Below are 22,888 nucleotides of genomic sequence, written 5' to 3'. Positions count from 1 at the left end.
CTAAACACATCCTGAAGGTGCTGGTCCTCTCAGCTGCTTGTGTATCTGTAACTGTTTTTCTGGAAGTTGTACTCTCAGTTTACTGCTTTTATCCTGCTTCATTTATCCAGGGCTACACACAACCTTAGGAATGAAGTAGAGGCAGTTCAAAACTAAGGAAAAAAAAGGTTATCAAGGCATAAAGTAGAGGTTCTAGAATTATAGATATGAGGGTTGGAAGCAGGTCTACAAACGAAAATATCATAAGTACTCTAGCTTGCACAAAGATATATACCCTGTACCCTCCAGCTATTCTTATATCTCATTTAGAATTCAGATTTGAAAGCTTATGATCTAGTTTTCATGAGGTATCCCTGTCCCTGCCATACTTAAATTCTAGACGAGTAAGTTTCTTCTAGACTTGACTGCATGCTCTTAATGCAAATGTACCATGTTAGCTGACACAGTGCATCTTTAGATTCTCTTCACCTGGCTTAAATTGCTTAGTATAGACTCAAAGAACCCTTTTAAGTCTATAATATTCTGCACTGTATGTGCCCTAAATAAATATTAATTGCGTATGAAATTTTAACTTTGATACATATTAATTTTTTTCAGACAAACTATACTTCATGATTTGAGGTATGTTAGTAGAAGTCCAGGGTAGTACTTTTAAAATTCCTTCCTCCTAGGGCACCCTTCCACCCCTGCCTCAACACATCAACTGCTTTGGGATTCTGAGTCACATATAATGGGTAAACCCATCAGTTTCTTTTTGAAATGATAACTCTACATTACATTGACTATGTGGTTTCAGATTTTTGCAAGGAGACCAAAAGCTGCAGCAACCCTATCAACTTCCAGCTTCCTGACTGAAACAGCAGTGCTGTATAAACAAAAAAAATCAGCTCAGGCAACACAGCTTCATTCTCAGGGGAAAATACTCAGTATGTAAGGTTTAGCAATCATAAACATAGTTGAAAAGAAATAGTTTTTCTTTGCATCTTTTGACAAAGATTTTGGTCTTTTTCTTAATAGGAAATAACATAAGACAAACTTAATAATGGGCAGTGCTGAGAGTCCTGACTACAAAAGACAATATTAAACCATATATGAGAAATTCTGGCACAAGAGTGATAAATTTTGGGCTCATGGTTGGAAAGAGTTGATTCAATACCATTCATAACACTTGACTCAGTAAATATAAGATTAAAGTCTGTGTGGAAATTACGTCTTTTCTCTCCCACCTACATAATGCAGTAATTTTTCAAGAAGAGCATGCTCAGTAGCTCCCTCAAAAAATGGTCCCTCCGCTTCACTCCATGTAGCAGTGGGGATTAGGTAAGCAGATAATTCTACCCCTCAGTTTAATCATTCTCTTTTCAAAGTTACATAACACACAATCCAAAGTAAACAGCAAACATACCAACAAAAGATTTTGTACATCAGTGAATAATTGAAAAATCATCCTAAAAACCTTCACTCTGTCAATATTGACATTTAATCAAACATTTATCAACCTATTATTGTTAACTATATTAGATGGTTCATTGATTATTAAAATTCATATTTTGCAAACACTTAGAATTATGAGTGATTTTTAGAAAGTGGTTTAATCATTAGATCCCATTAGATCTCTAAAGAGGAAATTAATTTGTTGCTGTAGCACATGAAGCATACAATAGCATACAATAGCTATACAGTTTTATATGCTACGTATTCATATATATTACAGGCCTATACTTTTCCCTTCACAGATCAAATCGTTAAAATCATTAGAACAGTGGCATATTGAAGTGTAAGATTGCTAAGAGATTGTCTAAAGAATGCTCATTGGACAAAATGGATGAAGAAGAAAAGTCTGGTAAGAAAAACAGAAAGCAAAAGCTTTCTGTGTGCCATAACCACTACGTTACCCATTCAGTGCTAGCTGTGGAGCAGCTGTTATGTTATTCAATGAATCTCAAAAATGACTGGAACAATGGAAGTGTTTCAGCTGGAAGCTAGAATGCTATTCAGGATAGAATCATCCAGAACATCAATAAGGCAGGTGACAAAAGCAATTTTTTGGCCCATAAGAGAAGAGTATTGCCTAATAAAAGAGTTGAACCTATAGATAGGCTTATTCTAACAATTAAGGGAGAAAAGTGTAAATTATTTTGTTGTGAAAAATGAGTATTTTTAAAAAGAAATAGACTAGGCGCTTGCTTGTCAAAATGTGGTTCCAAGAATCAGAACCAGAGGGCTCACAATTAATTAGGAGAGGGCCCATTCTCTGGCACCAATTTCAAAGCATGACTCAGCTAACATTCATGCAGATTAAATATTACCCACCTTAAGTAAGACTGTTGCCTTTTGAGAACAGTCTCTGGCTGAAGTTATTCCTAGAACTATGTCCAGGTACTGTATGGGAAGATTCTAGCTGGCATGGGTCAAAACCATACAAGGGATTGTGCTTAAACTGTATGAATGACTGCATGACTGAAGCCAAGACTTGAGAATTTCTAACTTACTGGATCAGATGTAGCTCAAGTGGCCAGAAATGCTTGCCTGTAATTTTACAAAGGTAAATTCGCCTCAGAGAACTGCCAGCCTGTTTGCACACTTAGTTTTGGTGTTCTTCCAGCAGCTCTTGAGAGTGTAGCGGTGAGTGACTGCATTTGCATTTGAATTGTTTGCTATCACATTACTGACACAAAATATTGTTACATCACTGAAAACTGTGATATAGTCAACAGATTTTTAAAAAAAAAATCTGTTAGAGAAACATATTAATGATGTTATAAAGGAGGTGGGAAAGCAGAGTAGCTTGAAAACAGGAAAAGAGAATTGGGGAGTGAAGGTAGTGGAAGGGCGAGGGTAGAGGATGAAAGGGAAAAGGGAGGTCAAGTTATTAGTACAAGAGCTTTTTACTTCCTCCTCCATATAAAAGTTGAAAAAAATCTTTCTCTAAAGAATATCTAGAGGGTATTTCCAAGTGACAGAGCGTAACAGTAAATTTGGGGTATACACTTGGGTGCATATTAATTTTTTGTTAATGAGCTATGGAAGCCATTTAGAAAGGGAGAATCAGCATGCCACCTCTGTCCTGCTCATTGCTGACAGGGGAGCACTGGCATTTAAGCAGAGTTCTAGATTGAACTCCAGGACTAGCTGCAGTTCTTAGCTACCAGGCATACAGGACTATTACCATTCCTTCCCTCCTGCCTGTCAATTCATCCCTTTTCTAGACTAAAGTACAGACCTTTCAATGACTCCATACATGTCATGATTTCCATGTTAACAACCTACTTTTTTTTAAACCAGGTCCCAAACTGGACACAATATTCTCTCTGGTCATCAAATGAAGTGAAACAATTATTTTCCAAGTAGTAGATAAGACAGTCCTGTAAACAAAAATTGTCTTTTCTGTAATTCTTTTTTCTTTATGATTAACTACAACAGCCAGAAGATTCTAGTTTTTGCATTAGTACAACATTATTCCCTAGATTATTTATGTTCTGTGTAAAAAACGTTCTATTGTATTTCTATTTTGTATTTGTATATGTCATTTCTCCATCCTCATTTATGCTTAGCATGTTTCTTTATAGAATTTGTTTATTCGTTTTGTTTCAGACCATTTCTTCAGTTCATCTTGCTTGTTTTGAATTCTAACCCTCTCCACCATAGGGCTTGCTGTAATTGTAGGTTGGAATCATCCTCAGAATTTGTAAGTGTTCTTACATTATCATCAACATTTTTAATAAAAATATCAGATAGTTTTGGATCTAGGCCAGATCACAGTAGGATCTCTGCAAATTTGAGTTAGATGTCAAACTATTAATTGCTGGCTGCTCTTTGCATAAAAGTTTTCAAAATTGTTCACAGCATCACAGAATCACTTAGCAGTTGAGGACAGAAGGAACCTCTGAAGGTCATCTGGTCCAAACCCCAGCTCATGAAGGATCACCTAGAGCTGGTTGCACAGAACCATGTCTGGACACATTTTTAGTAACTCCAAGGATGGAGATTCCACAGCCTCTCTGGGCAACTTTTTCCAGTGCTTGCTGAAGTGCTTGTTGCACCTGTAATAATTTCATCTAGACCAAATTTCTGTATTTTCTCTGGAAGACTTCTAAAAGCCTTATAAATGTCAACACAGAACTGTTTCCTTCCCTTTCCATTCCCAAATCTACAAACCCAGTTAACCTGTCAAAAAATAAATTAGATCGGCTTGACATAATCTGTTCTTATCAAATACAAATAATTTGTTCCTTATCACCTTGTTTATCAGCATGAAACTAGTATCTTTAAACAGTGAAGATAAAAGTCATGTCCTTGATCTTTCTGGTCCTCGTCATCTTTTTTTTTTTTCTTTTTTTTGTCCCTCCTTTCTTTGAAAGGTGTGTGCCCTTCTTCAGTTGTTTGAAACTTCCCTATAGTTTTTAATTTTCAGACATAATTTTCAGTGGAGTGAAGACTACTTCTTCTTTGCATTTAAGTACAGCACAGGAAATTCCAACAGTCCCTAATGAATAAAATATATTTAATTATCTCAGTATTGTATAGTACCCCTCTTCCCATATGCTGTATTCTCACCTTGTAAATTTTCACTTAATTGTGTTAAGTACATGGTCAAAATTAAGCTTTTCTATAAATGCTGCAAAACAGAAACAGAAAGTTTAGTCATGACATCTGACGTTTGCTCAGCACCAAGTAGTGATTTTTTTTTTCCTCTTATTTTGAATATATTTATAGAATTATTTGTTACTGTCTTTCTGTCCCTTGCTTCTGTAACAAATATGTGCTTTGGATTTGCTGATTTTATCCTAAGAGATCTGTGTTATTCTTTGATGGCTATCTATAGCAAGTTTGACTATACCAAGCATTTACAAATTAACTTTTGATTTACACATCATTAAAAGGGATTTTTAAATAGCTACAGAAACTGATAGTATTTTTTCTTTCTCTCCAAAAAAATACAGTTTACTGTTGGGCCTTACTATCATCTTTTTAATAAATGACTTTCAGAATTAATTCCTAAGAACATTCACCTACCAATTTCTCAAGTTTGGCGAGTTTAGATTTCTGAAAACCATCAACTTGATCACAATCGTGTTGCCTCATTCTTTCATTTCTTAAGAATCATAAACTCTGCTATTTCATGGGCACTTTCACAAAAATTGCCTTTCTTATTCAGGCTCTCTGTTTGTTCTTCTTATCAGTCAGAGTAAAATCAATCACTGAAACAAGAAGTTCTTCCCTAACATTCCAAAACCTTTGTCCAGTGATTGTGACCTGCCATTTTTACGTATCTTTCCTTCGCATCCAGACTATTCACAAGGATTATTTTTTCTTCAAATGTGAAAGTGTAAAGAAGTATTTTGTTTCCAAGTTATCCTTGCTAAAACTGATCGTGGCCTGTTTGAATGATGTTGACACTTTGTTGAGTGCATTAAAATTGCATAATGTGAATCTATAAACTTCTTTTAAAATAAAAATCTAAACAAATGCCTAACTTTCTACACTATGAATAAAGTATTACCTTTATCTTTATTATCGATAACATTTCATTTAATGAAAATCGCAACACTAAATTTACTAGATTTTTTTAAACGAACTAAAAGTAGAGTTTTCACAAAGATGGCGTTTTACAAAGATCCTTGACATAAAACAATTTTCCCTGACATGTAAGAGAATTGTAATGTTTATCAAATACATACTGATATACATGGTAATATTGGATAATTACTGTCTTGATGCATAACTTTGATCTCTGTCCCATTTTTCAATAAGTTTTAGTACAGAAGGGAAGGTTAATCCATAAACAAACACAGACCTTTAAATAAATTATCTGCATTTAAGAAATAATTTTCAATTTTCATAGAACCATAAACTGGTTGATAGAACCACCACTTGGTTGGAAAAGACCTTTAAGATTGTTAAGTACAACCATACCTGTCCACTACTAAACCATGTTCCTAAACACCACATCTACACATCTTTTAAATCCCTCCAGGGATGGGGACTCAACCATTTCCCTGGGCAGCCTGTTCCAGTGCCTGACAACCCTTTTGATGAAGAATTTTTTTCCTAATATCCAATCTAAACCACCGCTGGAGCAACTTGAGGCCATTTCCTCTTGTCCTATTGCCCATCACCTGAGAGAAGAGACTGACACCCACCTTACTACACCCTCTTTGCAGGTAGTTGTAGAGGGTAATAAGGTCTCCCCTCAGCCTCCTTTTCTCCAGGCTAAACAACTCCAGTTCAACTCATGTTCCTCATAAGACTTGTGCTCCAGAACCTTCACCAGCTTCATTGCCCTTCTCTATACATGCTCCAGCACCTCCATGTCCTTCTTGTAGTGAGGGGCCCAAAACTGAACACAGTATTCGAGGTGCGGCCTCACCAGCACCGAGTACAGGGGGACAATCACTTCCCTAGTCCTGCTGGCCATACTATTCCTGATAAAAGCCAGGATGCTGTTGGCCTTCTTGGACATCTGGGCACACTGCTGTCTCATATTCAGCCAGCTGTTGACCAACACCCCCAGGTCCTTTTCCACCAACTAGCTTTCCAGCCACTCCCTATAGCATTGCATGGGGTTGTGGTGACCCAAGTGCAGGACCCGGCACTTGGCCTTGTTGAACCTCATACAATTGGCCTCAGCCTGTCCAGATCTCTCTGTAGAGCCTTCCTACCCTCAAGCAGATCAACACTCCCACCCAGCTTGGTGTCATCTGCAAAGCTGCTGAGGGTGCACTTGATCCCCTCATCCAGGTTGTTGATAAAGATGTTTAACAGAACTGGCCCCAACACTGAGCCCTGGGAAACACCACTTCTGACCAACTGCCAACTGGATTTAACTCCATTCACCACCACCCTTTGGGCCTGGTCATCCAGCCAGGTTTTTTTACCCAGCAAAGAATGTGTAGGAAATGGTGTCAAAGGCTTTACTAAATTCCAGGTACACATCCACAGCCTTTCCCTCATCCACTAAGCAGGTCACCTTGTCATAGAAGGAGATCAGGTTGGTCAAGCTGAATTGCCTTTCATAAACACATGTTGACTGGGCCTGATCACCTGGTTGTCCTGGATATGCTGTGACATCACTCATGTTCATGTTTTCTTGTTTAAGGAAAGATAAAGTTCAAAAATACCTTAACGGTGGCTTCACATTAATGGAATCTGTGGATAAAGGTATTTCTATCTGTTTTGGTTTAGGAAATAGACTAAGTTTGCACAATCTACCTCAGAGAACGAAGAGCTGCAAAAAAACCCCACATAACTAGGGAAGTTGAGAGATCAGGGAGCTTGAAGTGATGCATGAGGCAAGGTGGGCAAAAGAATATAAATGAATTATTCTTGATAACATTGATTATTTTATCAGTAGTTTTACTTACAGAACATTATGGGCACTTTATTAATTTTTTTGCTTAGGTGCATAAGAGATGACCTACACTGTCTTGCATTAGCTATGTTAGAAGTGTCATCGAAAAGCTAAGTTACATTTAAGACAGGTAATTAACAAATTGCCTTCACATCTAAAGTACCTTTAAGGGGTCACATTTTTATTAAAGCTGTATTACAGGCATATTTTAGCTTAATAGAATATTACTTCCATCTCGATAGCTATTTGGTATAGCCTATACTGAGCTTTTTATTTTAAGCAATATTAAGATCCTTCTGCTTCATAGTTCAGTGATTTAATTTAGCTTCAAAGTTATGACTATAATTGGAAGATTTTTAGGACACTTCCAAATAAGACATTTTTTTGAATTTCCAAAGAAAATATTCCAAAAATTTTCTTAAAACTTACAGTTGACTGCCTTTTCTTCTACAAGTGGAAGAAATATGAAACAACTAGAAGTTCTGTTGTGGTATTTTTAACATTAGCAACTTCTACAGTTAAGCCTGCAAGGGCAATCAAACTATAATTTCTATCTCCTCTGTTCCTGACAGACTACTCAGCACCTTCATAGTCTTTCCACCTGGATCTGTTCCTTGAAAATGACTTAATCTGCTTAGTACTTCCATCTTACTGGTTATTGTAACTACCTTCCCTCTGGCATGTGCACATTTTTCAATACAGAGGTAAGGATCAAGGATCATAGAATCACAGAATGTTTTGGGTTGGAAGGGACCCCTAGAGGTCATCTAGTCCAACCCCCCTGCAGTGAGCAGGGACACCGCTAACGAGATCAGGTTGCTCAAAGCCCCGTCCAACCTGGCCTTCAATGTTTCCAGGGATGGGGCCTCCTCTACCTCTCTGGGCAACCCGTTCCAGTGTTTCACCACCCTCATTGTAAATAATTTCTTCCTTATATCTAGTCTAAACCTACCCTGGTTTAGTTTAAAACCATTGCCCCTTGTCCTGTCACAGCTGGCCCTACTAAAAAGATTTTCCCCATCTTTCCTATAGGCCCCCTTTAGGTACTGAAAGGCCGCAATCAGGTCTCCCCACAGCCTTCTCTTCTCCAGGCTGAACAAGCCCAACTCTCTAAGCCTGTCCTCATAGGAGAGGTGCTCCAGCCCTCAGATCATATTTGTAGCCCTCCTCTGGACCCGCTCCAACACTTCCATGTCCTTCTTGGGCTGAGGGCTCCAGAGCTGGACGCAGTACTCTAGGTGAGGCCTCACCAGAGCAGAGTAGAGGGGCAGAATCACCTCCCTCGAACTGCTGGCCACGCTTCTCCCGGCCTTTTTGAACCTCATGAGGTTCACACAGGCCCACCTCTCCAGCCTGTCCAGGTCTCTCTGGATGACATCCCGTCCTTCTGGTGTGTCAACCACACCACTCAGCTTGGTGTCATCCGCAAACTTGCTGAGGGTGCACTTGATCTCGCTGTCTAAGTCATTGATGAAAACATTAAACAGCACCGGTCCCAGTTATGGACCCCTGAGGGACACCACTCATCACCGGTCTCCATCCGGACATCGAGCCATTGACCACTACCCTCTGGACGCGACCATCCAGCCAGTTCCCTATCCACCGAACAGTCCACCCATCAAATCCATAGCTCTCCAATTTAGAGAGAAGGATGTTGTGGGGGACCGTGTCAAAGGCTTTGCAGAAGTCCAGACAGATGACGTCTGTTGGTTTTCCCTTGTCCACTGATGCTGTCACACCATCATAGAAAGCCACTAGGATCGTCAGGCAGGACTTGCCCTTGGTGAAGCCATGCTGGCTATCTCGAATTACCTCCCTGGCCTCCATGTGCTTTAGCATAGCTTCTAGGAGGATCTCTTCCATGATCTTCCCAGGCAGAGAGGTGAGGCTGACAGGTTGGTAGTTCCCAGGGTCTTCCTTTCTACCCTTTTTGAAAATGGGCACAATGTTTCCCTTTTTCCAATCACCACGGACTTCACCTGACTGCCATGACTTTTCAAATATCATGGAGAGTGGCTTAGATGGACAGACGTTAACTGGTGACCGGTTGCCAGCCAGATGTAGACCCATTCACTCTAATCCTTTGAGCTCTGCCTTTCATTAGGTTCTTCACCCAGCAACCCATGAACCCGCTCATCTCACAGGTGGACAGCTTGTCCAGAAGGATGCTGTGAGGGACAATATCAGAAGCCTTACTAAAATCCGGAAAAACTACATCTACCACCTTCCCTTCATACACTAGGCAAGTCACCTTACCACAGAAGGATATCAAATTAGTTAAAAAGGATTTCCCTTTGTGAACCCATGTTCACTGTGCTTGAGGATTGCATTATTCTCTAAAATGACTTTCAATAGTACCCAGTATAACCTTTTCCATAATTTTTTCCAGGAACTAAGGCTAGACTAACAGGTTTGTAGTTACCTGGGTCTTCCCTCATATCCCTTTTTGTAGATTGGAATAACGTTGGCTAGCTTCCAGTCAGCAGGGACCTCCACAGTCTCACCAGACCTTTGGTAGATGACCAAGCGGGGTTGTGCCATAACATCCATTAGCTCCTTCAGTACTCCTTTGTTGTCTCAATAGATGTTTCTAGTTTCTAGCGCTATCCTATCATAACCATGATGTCTCCATGGAACTGCTAGACATGGCAAAGGACTAGTGCAGTACTTGGCAACTCAGTGGCACAGTACCTAAAATAACTCTAACTCTCTATGCTTACGCAATCGAAGGTAGCGCCCGGATTCTACTTCTCAGAGTTTACTGAATTGCTCCACAGACTCTATTGATTGCATTGACCAAATGTCCACTGCCCAAAATGTAAGCTTCAGGCTCTAGACACCTCTATGTTGACACTTAAATTTAAATGTTTAATCTGCCAGCTGAATGTCATTCACAATGGCAGAAAAACATAAAAGAAAGAGCAGTCACTGTAACTAAGAAAGCATGATGAGCTTTTTGTTACTACCTACTGAAATTCAATTTTCAGAAAACTAATGGGAAATATAATTCACAAGAAACAAACAATCTCACTGCTTAAACCAAGAACTTAAAATAACTTACTTTTTCTCTTAATTTCATTTCATCTTCTTACCAATTCCTAAGCAAAAAATAATACCAGACACGCTTTCAAATGTTACTTTTACAGAAACAGAAAGATGCTTTATTCAGGGAGTTACTCTGCTCAGGAAAACCTGTAAACCAAAATTTTTAGCTTTTGTTATTACTTTTGAAATTGGAAATATATTAGATTTTTATCTAAAAGGGGGGGGTATGTTCTACGCATGGGAACCATATTTAAAAGAAGATGATTATTTATTAGCCTTTTGTCATCTTTATTTGTTAAAGATATAATCCAATTTTGAGGTTTACTAATCAAATCTAATTCTGACATTTTATCAGACTACTTAGGGAAATAGCACTGAAAAAATAGTGTCATGTGTGTGAGAGATATTACATCTTCCAACAAAAATAAAAAGTGAATATATGAATATTGTTCTAAATAATTTCATAATTAGAACTTCCTCTTTAAAAATATGTAGCACAGATATTTCATTACTAATTGTTTTAATTTTTAACAGAACAAAAAACAACTACCTGACAGGGGGCTTAAAATAAAACACAAAATTGTAACTATTTAAGGACTGTATTACAAAGTTTAACAGCAACATTTAGATCCAAAACAATTAGGGAAATGCAGCATCTGCATGTAACTTATGAGGAGACCTACCTACTGTTACTTGTCTTTACGTGACTTAACAGCCTTGCAGTTTACGATGTTATTGTCTGTTCAGCTATTAACACTATGTTTGGGCCAAAGCTAAAAGAAGCTATGCAGAATTTCCAAGTTATGATGAATCTATGAATTATCAGTTTAGGCACTCATTCCAGATGCAATAGGAGAGCAAACAGGTTAGTTTCCAGATAAGAACAATTGATAAAACCCATGACATTTGTTTAGCACAACCACACTAAACATAGAACCTCTCTTTATTCAGTACTTAAATGAATGGCTATACTATCAATCATATAAACATCAGTATGACTTCAGACAGTTTAATATCTCATTTTATGCATCTATGTTAAAAACAAATGCTATTATTACAATGATTCTGTAGTTCACAGCGAGATATTAATATGCATTTATTTGCATTTTGAAATCCTTGTGGATAAGGACTAATTCTGCTCAGTACTGCAAAAGGGTATTAAAACCAGAGAAAGAAAAAGAGAAATTGAGAGTAAGGGAAAAAAAACAAACCAGAAAAAGATAACGTTTCTTTACCCATAAGGGCAAGTTTCTAAAATTACTCTTCATTTCATTAAACATCTAGATCCATAAACATTCTGAATAACATACAAAAACTCATGAAGGAAAAAAAATTCCAAAATTAATTAATAGCTTCAGAGTTATCTGTCAGTACATCATAGAGTAAACAAAATTTGTTCTTATACAAATATAATTACTGAAGTTTATTTGTCCACATTCATTTGCTCATTTTCAAATTAAATGTTATTTTCAAAATTAAATTGAAATCTATCATAGAAATATCAGACTTACTCTCATAGTGAATTAGGAAACCAACGCTGGAACGACTGTTGTCCGTAGTGAATAGCAGATACATGTAATTTCCAGTACTGATAAGGAACTGGGGTGCTTGTGTTCCATGGTATTCTCCAATTAATGGCGATGAGTTAGCTGGCCCATCTCTGACTTCCAAAGTATCGTAATTAACTTCAGTCTGAAATCTGAAAAGGAATATGCAAGTCAGCTGATAGGCAGACGAATTGTATTTTCTTTAACTGTCAGAAATTCAGCCTGTGTGTAACCTGGTCAAGCTTATGATACATACAAAAATATCTGTATCTATGGATCCATCAGTGTATTACTGAAGATAACAACTAAGGAAGGTTTTACATATCTTTTTTCCCTTGCTTTGTTGTGTCTGGTGTCAGATAAAATTAATAAGAGATGTAATATACTTCTGATCAACTATATGACTGGGCTTCAGAAAGACTTTTAGTGGGGAATCTGAGTAGAACACTGCAAATTGTCTCAAAGAAAACTGCATTATGAAGTTCCAAGAAATTTCTTAGCCACAGGCTGAATAATAGTTGGGCATGTTCAGTAATATCTCATTATTTCATCTCAGTAATTTCATTATTTGATATTTGCTATTTGACAGAAGCTGTTTTACATATTCAACTGTTTGACTTTTAACCCATGGATTTTTTCTAACATAGTTTGCTACTAAAATACTAAACTTAAATCAAGCACTAATTTGAAATTTCTTAGTTATAATAAGCAGAATTCCTTAGTTCATCTCAATATGTCAAATAAACAGATAATACAGACAAGAATGGATAAAGAGGAGACTAATGAGACAGTTGATTTACAAGAACAAATAACTTTAAAATCAACAGCAGTCAATGTCTGTGCCAATCACTAAACCACATCACATTTCTCCAGTCCATGAATGACATCTGTGTGTGTAGTCACTCCCTATTAGTTGTTCTCAAACAGCTCAAATCTTCTTTTTATGTAGATTAGACTTTGACTGGTATTTTCCACATGAGGTGCTTTTCAAGACAGTTTGTGATTGTATCAGAGACTCTGGCAAACTGGAGCATCTAAACCTTGTGTACAACAATTCTCCTGTAAACAAAGTTTGTGCTATTACATAGATATTTATACTATTCTAAATATATTTGCCTGAAAACCCAATATTCTTATTTTCATAAGATGTTAATCTCTCACAGCAAGTATAAAAAAAAATGCATATGTTCTGAGATTTTCTCTTTTTTTCCCATAGGGCTTATTAGTTCAACTTCTGAGAGCAACAAACTGTGCCTCTATGCAATACAGTATTTTCAAAGTGAATGCCCGTAAGCTGTCTTGCCAATATAGGACACATGTTTAGTGGGTCTGGAGATAAGAAACTATGTTCTTGTAATTAAAGAAAAATGCAAATTATTAAACATTTGGAAAAGGGGAAATATATGGCTCATTCCTTCAAAGTGTAAATAAACTTTATACTGTATTAGGTAATAATGACAGAATGAACAAGTTCCCCAGCCAGGCCATTATAGTTTACAGACCAATTAGCATTGGTCATGTCAAATCATTTTCATAGACACATCAGTATCAGTTACAGCAAGTATTTCATAGTCTCTATAGTTCTCTCATGATTCCCTGAAAACAAAAGCACATTCAGAAATCTGAAAGTATTTGTTTACTTAAATATCAGAGCTAATGACTGCTTAGAAATGGACAGGGCCTCACATTGTTCCCTCCTCTTCATACAGAAAACTCTCTAGATTTACGATACTTTCAACCAAGTGACCTGCTCTATTTGGGTATGTTGGCTAAAATCTAGGTGATGGCTTTCACTGCTATCTATTCACTCTGACAGTGGAATACAGGGCTTGCCAGGCTTGCTAATATATCAAGCATTGTCAGGATCAGTATCTGGCAGGGAAGCCAGCTAGCATGGAATGGCCTACATCCACACTATAAAATACATCCTTTAGCCTCTCAAACAGGGAGATAATATTCAAATTTCCTTTTATGAATGGTTGCTTGCCCACACTAACTCCTGAATATGCTTGATAATTATTTGGGAGAATTCTAGTTGGCAAGCTGAAGCAGTATGTTAGGGACAATTTAACTGCACAAACACATGAGTTCTTGTGTCTGGGAAGGTTCTCTGATTCTGACAAATTTACCAAAATAGACAGTCACAGAAGGCGTCACTAAAGTACTTGACAGTTTTTCAGTTCCTTTCCATAATTTCAGAGATTATGCATTGATTTACCCTGCAGTGGAATGATGAAAACAGACGGATACCGCTAGGCTGGTTTAAATACTTTATTTGTACTCATAATAAATGGACTCAAGATCAATAATTCAACAGTTCAATTATTTTGACAGTCATGTTTGTGAGGGAAACTAATTAGGAATAAAGTGCTCTCAGCCAGCGATTGCCGTTTTCTTTGCAGAGCGGTATGATCTCCTGATCATGTTACTGATCATACTGATCTTCTACGACAGGGTGACCTGCCTAGTAGAGGAGGGAAAGGCTGTGGGTGTTGTCTACCTAGACTTTAACAAAGCCTTTGACATCGTTTCCCACAGCATTCTCCTGGAGAAACTGGCTGCTCATGGCTTGGATGGGCATACTCTTTACTGGGTAAAAAACTGACTGGATGGCTGGGCCCAGAGAGTTGCGGTCTACAGAGTTAAACCCAGTTGGCGGCCAGTCACACGTGGTGTTCCCCAGGGTTCAGTATTGGGGCCAGTTCTGCTGATATATGCTGATATAAAGCTGGATTAGATTAATTGACTGTCTGCTTTTCTTTAAAAATGAAATGTGATCAGAACTCTGAATTTTGTATCCGGGTGAATTCTAAGTTCTTGTTTAACTTCATTGCAGTTCAATTTGTACACAAAGCTCTACAATTCTGTTAATGGAATATGTGTGTGCATCTGTTTATAATTCGGTAAATTTAGTTCTTAAACTGGACCATATTTCCCATTAATTTCCTCAGAAATATAGTAGTCATACTGTTAAGGTCACAGTCAGTCATCCAAACAACTGCAACTTCAGGCAACACATGTCCTGTTATAAAATTAAAATGGTCCATCTTACAGCTAATATGGCTGCTTGCTTTCACTGCATTTGGGAAGACATACCCAAACGTCAGGCTTCTGATGATTGATTTTTTTTTTTTTTAAAAAAGCCAGCAAATAAATATAATCTTATAATGAATATATTAAGTCTTTAATGAGAAAAAAAAAAAAAAAAAGAAACTTAAAATTCTGGAACTTCCTGTTGTTTTTTAATGAAAGCAAACAGCCTTTTGTTGTTGTAAGAAGTAACATGACAATTTTATGAAAACTGTTTAAACAGTTCCCATTCTTCTCTGGTATTGGTCATTCTCTCCTTTGCATTTATAATAAGAAAACAAAACAGGACTGCAAAAAGGATATGGTAAACTAAATATGTAACCTATTTTAATCTTCTACCCTACATTACATTTCATACCTCTAATCATGCTCACAAAAATCTTCTATGCATGTGTTAGTTTTCATTCATATTTCTTGACAAAGTGTTACCAGAACTTTAGCAGCTCAGCAAACAGTGCCAGTTCAAAACACACCTTTTTATATATCAAGGTGGAATTCTTTTTCTTAAATTATTTACTCTGCATTTATTTATTCTACCTGCAGTTTTGTTGCCCAGACATCCAGTCTTGTAAGAAACTTCAGCAATTCTTTGGTCATTCCTCGTTCTTAATATCCTGAATAACTTAATATTATTAGTCTAATTTTCTCCTTTTTGAGATCATATCTGAACATGCTGAATAGTTTTCAACATAACAAAGACAGACCTCTGCAGAACACCCAAAATTCCACTGTGAGACTTGTATTATCTGTTAAGTTTTTAATCATGTAATGTCCTTCCTTGTATTAAAACGATGCTTAGCTTTTTAACAGCCCTTTGCAGAGTGAGATGCAAAATACAAAACTTGCATTTTGAAAACCCAGGTAAACTATATCCAACAGGTCTCTATGCTTTCTGACACCATCAAAGGATTTCAATAGGTTTCGGAGATAGGATTTCTTTACAACAGCCATATCAATGCTTCCTCAGAATACCATACTTATCCATGCTTCCACTAATGCTACACTTTATTATAATTTTCATAGTGGCCATCCAGTATGCAGTTCCTTAGATCTCCATGAAAGACTTAAAAGATCTGGTTCCTGAAGTTCACAGGTATCAAGACAGTTTTAAAAGAACAATTACAGTTACACACAACTTTAAATTGTTCAGCCATCTCATTTTTGTATTAATTCAGGTGTGAATTCCTGGGTGAATGCTGTCTAGTTCTGGTGAGTTGCTGTTCACCTTGTCTGTATATACCACCACCCCTATTGATAGTACTTCAGTCTCAGACAGATATTCCAATGAGTTCCTCAAAATGGAGAATGTTGTGAATGATAAGTTTACATGGGTGCAAGAGGGAAAGAAACAAATGAATAGCAGTGATACATGCAGAAACTCACTAAGCACATTTTTAAAAAAACAAACAAACAAACAAACAAAAAACACCTTCCCATTCAGGGATGCCCTGAGTTGCAAACTGGAGAAGTACTTAGAGAAAATAACAGATACACTTATCTGGTCCTCACACTCTTCCCTAGAATTCTGCATTTGTGTCCCTGTGAGGAACACAGTATCGAACAAGATGGATCTTTGATTTGACCCAGTAACAGCCACTTTTTCATTCTTCTGCCCTTCTCTCCATTAATTTTCTTTTTATTTCTGCTCTTAGAAATAGAAGGCTGAATGATACTGAACAATTTTTCTCATCACTGTTGACTCCACATGAAAGTGAAACTAGACACAGATTATTGCCTCCCCTTGGGCAATAGAGGAATATAGAAGGCCAGTAGAATAGAAGCCACTTCAGCATAGCTGCAGATGCTGTCTTTCATACCGCCCTTTGCACCTTTTTGTCAACCAGAGTATTTAATGTGATATTAGTGTCTAGATCAAACATCTAAACAAATTGATATTTTTTACTTATTTCATAAAGATGCTTGAAGGAGAAATATTTTTAAATTTTGTTTTAATCTTTTAAGTTCTTTCTTTCTATCTTTGTTAGATACTTGTATGGTTAGACAAAAGCACTAACTGAGGTCACAATAATGACAAAAGTATTAAACATTTTGCAGTTCACATTCCTTTTACCTAAATGCACTTTCACTACCTACTGACTCCACATAACAGATAGACTAGGCTGAAAATTATTCCCCTTGACAAATAGGAACCTTAACACTACAAAGTGCATTCCAGTAGCTCTAATTTAGGTCCACACTGAGATAACATTTTGGGAATTAATTGGGATGGTAATTTCAGTTAGTTAATACTTTAACATGAAGTTTATGATTCTGCCTTTAACAATATTCTGACGTCAGGACATCTTTTTCTTTCTTGTTTTGATCTCTGTGTCAGTACTCATGGTGAAATCTACAGTACCCAAACAAACAAAATCCTGACATCCCCTGTGTTAACACAAAGTATGTTAATATACACTGAAGTCAAATCATAGAATGATTGAACATCTCAAGTTGGAAGGGACCCAAAAGGATCATTGAGTCCAACTCCCTGCTCCTCACAGGACTACCTAAAACTAAACCATATGACTAAGAGCATCATCCAGACACTCCTTGAACTCTGACAGGCTTGGTGCCATGACCAATTTTCCTGGGGAGCCTGTTCCAGTGATCTACCACCTTCTCAGTGAAAAACCTTTTCCTAATGTCCAGTCTGAACTTCCCCCGACGCAGCTTCATTTCCTCATGTCCTGTCACTGGTCACCAGAAAGAAGATAGTACCTGCCCTCTGCTGCCCCCCTTGAGGAAGTTGTAGACTGCAATAAGGTCACCCCTCAGCCTTCTCTTCTCCAAGCTGAACAAACTAAGTGACCTCAGCGGCTCCTCCTAAGTCTTGCCCTCAAGACCTTTCACCTGGTCACCCTTCTCTGGACACACTCTAGTAGTTTGTTGTCCTTCTTATATTGAGGCACCCAAACCTGCAAATAGTACTTGAGGTGGGACCGCACCAGTGCTCGATGCCCCCCAGGATACAGTTGGCCCTTTTGGTGGCCAGGACACACTGTTGACTAATATTTAACTTGCCATCAACCCAAACCCCCAGATCGTTTTCCATGGGGCTGCTCTTGAGCTTCTTATCCCCCAATTTGTATGTATAACCAGGATTACCCCATCCCTCGTAGACAATCCTGCATTTGCTCTTGTTAAATTTCATACATTTGGTGATTGCCCAGCTCTCTAGTCTATCAGACCTCTCTAAGGCCTCTCTTCCCTTGAGGGAGACCACAGCTCCTCCTAGTTTAGTATCACTGGCAAACTTACTTAATGTACATTCAATTCCTGTGCCTGATCAATTACAAAAACATTAAAGAGCACTGGCCCTAAAATCAAGCCCTGTGGAACCCCATTGGTGACTGGCTGCCAGCTTGATGTAACCCCATTTACCATAACTCTTTGAGTCTGACCTGTCAGCTAATTGCTCACCCAATGTATTATGGATTTGTCTAGCTATGTAATGTATGTTGCATCAGAAAAAAGTCCTAATGGAAAAAATAAACCATGTCCAAGACACAATAATCAGAACTTTTTTCACAAATCTTTTTTTTCCCTAGGAAAATTAAGGTCTCTTACAGTAAGACCTAGTCATCATCAGGGACAATATATGGTTGTACCTGAATACAAAGGTAGTCAAAAGTCCAAAATAAATCCTTAATGTGCCAGGAGGTGGACATTTAGTGCAAATTGTTTAAAATATAAAGACAATGTAAACAGTTTCAAACTTTAATTTTTTGCTTGAAGGAATAGTATTATGAGCATTGCATTGCAATTTCTTTCTCTGGTCTGGGTTCTTAAAGAATATTTTTCTTCTTCAATGTTAAAACAATTACTTTTGTGCTTATGTTACTTGTTTGACTTTATGATTCTCACCTGTCAAAAGTGATTTTAATGGAATGTCCTGGTTTCGCTTCAATCACCCATTCACAATTAAGTGAGTCCTTATAATATCCTGGCCACCCCGGTGGTAAGATAACACCACTTGATGCTGTCAAATGTCCACCACATGGTGCTGAAAGAAAAAAGCATATATACTTGTAACATACAGAGTATTTCTAATGTAATACCATGTGTTCAAAGTTACGAAAATGAATTAAAAAGCATAGAAAAATAAGTTTAATATAAAGCACAACCAAATTTTCTACATCATGTTATGAGCACCCTGTTTTCTTCAGAATCCTAAGTCCTGCAATGTATCTTATCATAGCTTATTACTCTATACATACCTTAATACACAGAGCATGGCATTTGGTTCCGCCAGCCTTCCTTCCTTTGAAAAACACATTATCTCATTAAAATGTAATATATCATCATTTTTTCGTTCTAGGATGATTCCACATTTATGTGGAAATATCAGATAAATTGTTCCAAGTAATTCATAGTCAATTATTTTCATTGTACTGTGCCATCTAATACCTATTCACCTCAGTGGAACGGATTGTTGTAAATATTCCACTGAATTATGGAACACCTCAAGTTGGAAGGGACCTCTGGAAATCACCTGGTCCATCCCCTGCTCATTACAGCAGATTGCACAGGACCATGTCCAATCAGGATCATGCCCTCCCTCCAAAGGCAGACTGCGCAGCCTCTCTGGGCAATCTGTTCCAGTGTTTGATCACTCTCACAGTGAAAGTTTTTTTTTTTCTTATGTTTAAACAGAATTTCTTGTATTTCTGTTTGTGTCCATTCCCTCTTGTCCTGCCACTGGACACCACTGAGAAAAGTCTGGCTCCATCTTCCTCACACTGTCCCATCGGGTATTTGTACACACTGATAAAATCCCTCCTGAGCCTTTTCTTCTCCAGTCTAGACAACCTCAGTTCTCTCAACACCTTCTTGTATGACAGACACATGCTCCAAATCCTTAATCACCTTCGTGAAACTTCACTGGACTCACTGCAGTACATCCATGTCTCTCTTGTACTGGGGATCCCAGGACTGCACACAGAGCTGCTGACGTGCCCTCACCAATGCTCGATAGAGGGGAAGGACCTGTCATTTCCTCTCAGCCCAATTCTCCAGCCTGTCAAGGTCCCTCTGAACAGCAGCAAAAGCGTATGGTGTATCAGCCATTCCTCACAGATTTACATCACCTGCAGACTTGCTCAGAGTGCACTCTGTCCTAGCATTCAGATCATAACTGAAGATTTCAAACAGTACTGGACTCGGTATTGACCCCTGGGGTACACCACTACGGACTAGGCTCCAACTGGACTTCATGCCACTGACCACAACCCTATGAGCCCAACAGTTCAGTCTGTTTTCAGTCCCCCTCACTGTTCACTTCTCTAGCCTATACTTCATCAGTTTGTCTATGAAAATCTTATATGATACAGTCAGGACACCTTACTGAGATAAAAAATACCCATTACTCTCCCTTCACACCAGTCATTTCATTCCAGAAGGCTATTGGGTTGGTCAGGCATGATTTCCCCTTCATGAATCCATGCTGACTGCTCCCAGTCACCATCTTGTTCTTCATTGTTTGGAAATGGTTTCCAGGAATATTGCTGCATCAGCTTTCCTATGATTGACATTGGACCCGTACTTCCTCATATCTTCCTTCTTTCCTTTTTTGAAGATAGGAATTTGCTTTCTTCCAGTCCTCAGGAACCTCCATGGATTGAATGACCTTCCTGAGATGACTGAGAGTGGCCTTGCAATGTCATTGGCCGGCTTCCTCAGCACTCGGGTGCATCGCAACAGGCCTATTCCTGCATGTCAAATTTGTTTACATGTTCTCTAACTTGATCCTCCTCCATAAAAGGGAAAAAAAGTATTGCAATAGGGCTTTGAAAGGAACAGGGCTGGACAGGAAGCATTTATCAGAGCAGGACTGGAGGACTTTGGTGCAGGATTAAACAACAGCAGAAATGACTGAACAAATTTTGGGAAACATGAGTCCCTTAAAAAATTAACCTGTCATAGTACAGGGCTTTGGGATGTTATGATTTACCAAGGCTATGGAGCAGTCTAAAACAGGAAGGCTTTCAAGGTCAGGTAAATTTATCATAATATCATTTGTATTACCCTCTGGTAGTCAGTGGTATCATTATCAGCAAATTCCATATTGCAGTGCAGGAAATCTTGTCACTTCTGTTCCTCTAAGTAGTGACAAGCAAACTTATTATTCCATACGGAAATGAACAGTAACATGAATTTGTGAGTAGTAAATTAATATTCCTAGTTTTGATTCAATATTTTTAACAAAAAAAAAAATGAACTCAGAGAGGTTATTTGAATTAATTCATGACTTACACTTGTCTCTGGGAAGTTTTTCCAGATTTAGGAGAGTAGGGAAAAAAAGCAACCCACAAAATAACAAAACATACACACTGAATTGTCTCTGGGGCAAAATAATCAGCCAGGAAAATGGCATTTACATTACATGTGTATAGTTAATGAAGAGTGAAATTAATTCCATGGTGTTTTTTTTTTAAATTAAATTTTGTCATATTAAAACCACAAAAAAACAGAAGACTGTTGATACTCAACTGATTGCAACACAACATGTATTTCAGGTGTTGCTTACACAGTTAGTATACAAAGACATAGAGCAGAGCAGCAACCAAAAAGAACACTTACTCAGATATCTCAGACAACTAGAAACAAACTAAATTATCTCTAAACTAATGAGCAAGGATGCTTAGTCCATACTGTAGCCTAAACCCAGAAATCTCTTCAATTACCAACTAGAAAGAGAATCCACACCAGAAAGGAACACATCCTGAATGTAACTTAAAAGATACTTTCTAAACCAGGAGCGTCCCACGGTGCTGACTGTTGCCAAGACAGAGTAATCCTTTCCTCATTAAAAATGAGGTAAACATCCTGCAAGGTTGAAAGAAAGGATAACTGAGTGGTACTTATATATTTTCTTAAATGTTCATTTCTATATTTGTTTTCTCTAACATTTTTTTCTCAAAGTGCTCATTTTGGTTTCTTTATCTACATGTTTGTGGAAATAAAATTACACAAAGATTACACTGAATACTTTAATAATTGTGTATGGAGTTTCAAAATGAGAAAACACCTTTTGATGAAGAACCTCACCCTACTCCACGCTTTGGATTGGACTGGTTTTGCTCTAGGCAAAGAAACCTGTTCCACTGCATAACTCATTACATGGTTTAATCAGGATAAGAAATTCTACTAGTACAACATCTAGGTTCACATACACTACTTCTACCAGGCTGTTAACATGTTTTTTCCAATATATCTACATTTTCTTCAAAATGCACAGTCTTATCAGAACTGGGTTGTGAAATTGCCCAAACAACAAAAAAACATAAAAGTGATACAATCCCAATCCCGATCCTTAATTTACTGCAATGACACTGAACTTAATGAAGGTGTGAGATCTACACTAATCAGGAGGTTTGGATTAGTTTCTTCAAAAAAAGTATCATTTGATTGAGTATCTGCATATATGTCTATTGTTTACTTAAAATTATACAATTTTTTGTATATTGCTTTAAAAGACACATTCTAGTCATTTATTAAATACATTCATATGTCTTGCCTTAGGACCCATCACTGGTAAACATGAAGGCACCAACCTACTTTTTTTTTTTTTTCTTTTTTTTTTTTTTCCTCACTGTATTTCATACTAAAGAGAGATTTAATCCAAAGCATAGTTCATTTTAGTCTGTTTATTCACTTGGGCCAGAACAAGCAAACACATATGGAATTTGGGGGGAATATAATGAATAGTAAACATAACTGATTTTCACTATATTCCTCAGGAAAAAATGTACTGCAGGCTAATATGTTACATAGAGAAATTCAGGTATACTTTTGTTCTGAGAAAATTAAATGTGCAAACTTTTAAAAAGGACTTCTAAATAGAAACTTCACTTTT

General features: G+C 37.6%; 1 protein-coding gene across 1 annotated transcript in view; it reads right to left on the bottom strand.

Moving 5' to 3' along the window:
- CSMD1 (CUB and Sushi multiple domains 1) overlaps positions 1 to 22,888 on the bottom strand; it is a gene marked incomplete at its 5' end in the record, with an annotated part of 480,927 nt that overhangs the window by 295,504 nt on the left and 162,535 nt on the right. Inside the window, 2 exons of the mRNA XM_009646490.1 lie at positions 11,908 to 12,095; positions 18,898 to 19,036. Coding sequence (XP_009644785.1) covers positions 11,908 to 12,095; positions 18,898 to 19,036 — 327 coding nt within the window. The remainder of the gene's footprint in view (positions 1 to 11,907; positions 12,096 to 18,897; positions 19,037 to 22,888) is intronic.

The sequence above is a fragment of the Egretta garzetta genome, unplaced genomic scaffold (genome assembly GCF_000687185.1).
Source record: "Egretta garzetta isolate BGI_Z169 unplaced genomic scaffold, ASM68718v1 scaffold601, whole genome shotgun sequence".
NCBI lineage: Eukaryota > Metazoa > Chordata > Aves > Pelecaniformes > Ardeidae > Egretta > Egretta garzetta.
The sequence above is the reverse complement of the archived record's forward strand: the minus strand, read 5'-3'. Positions and strand labels throughout refer to the sequence as shown.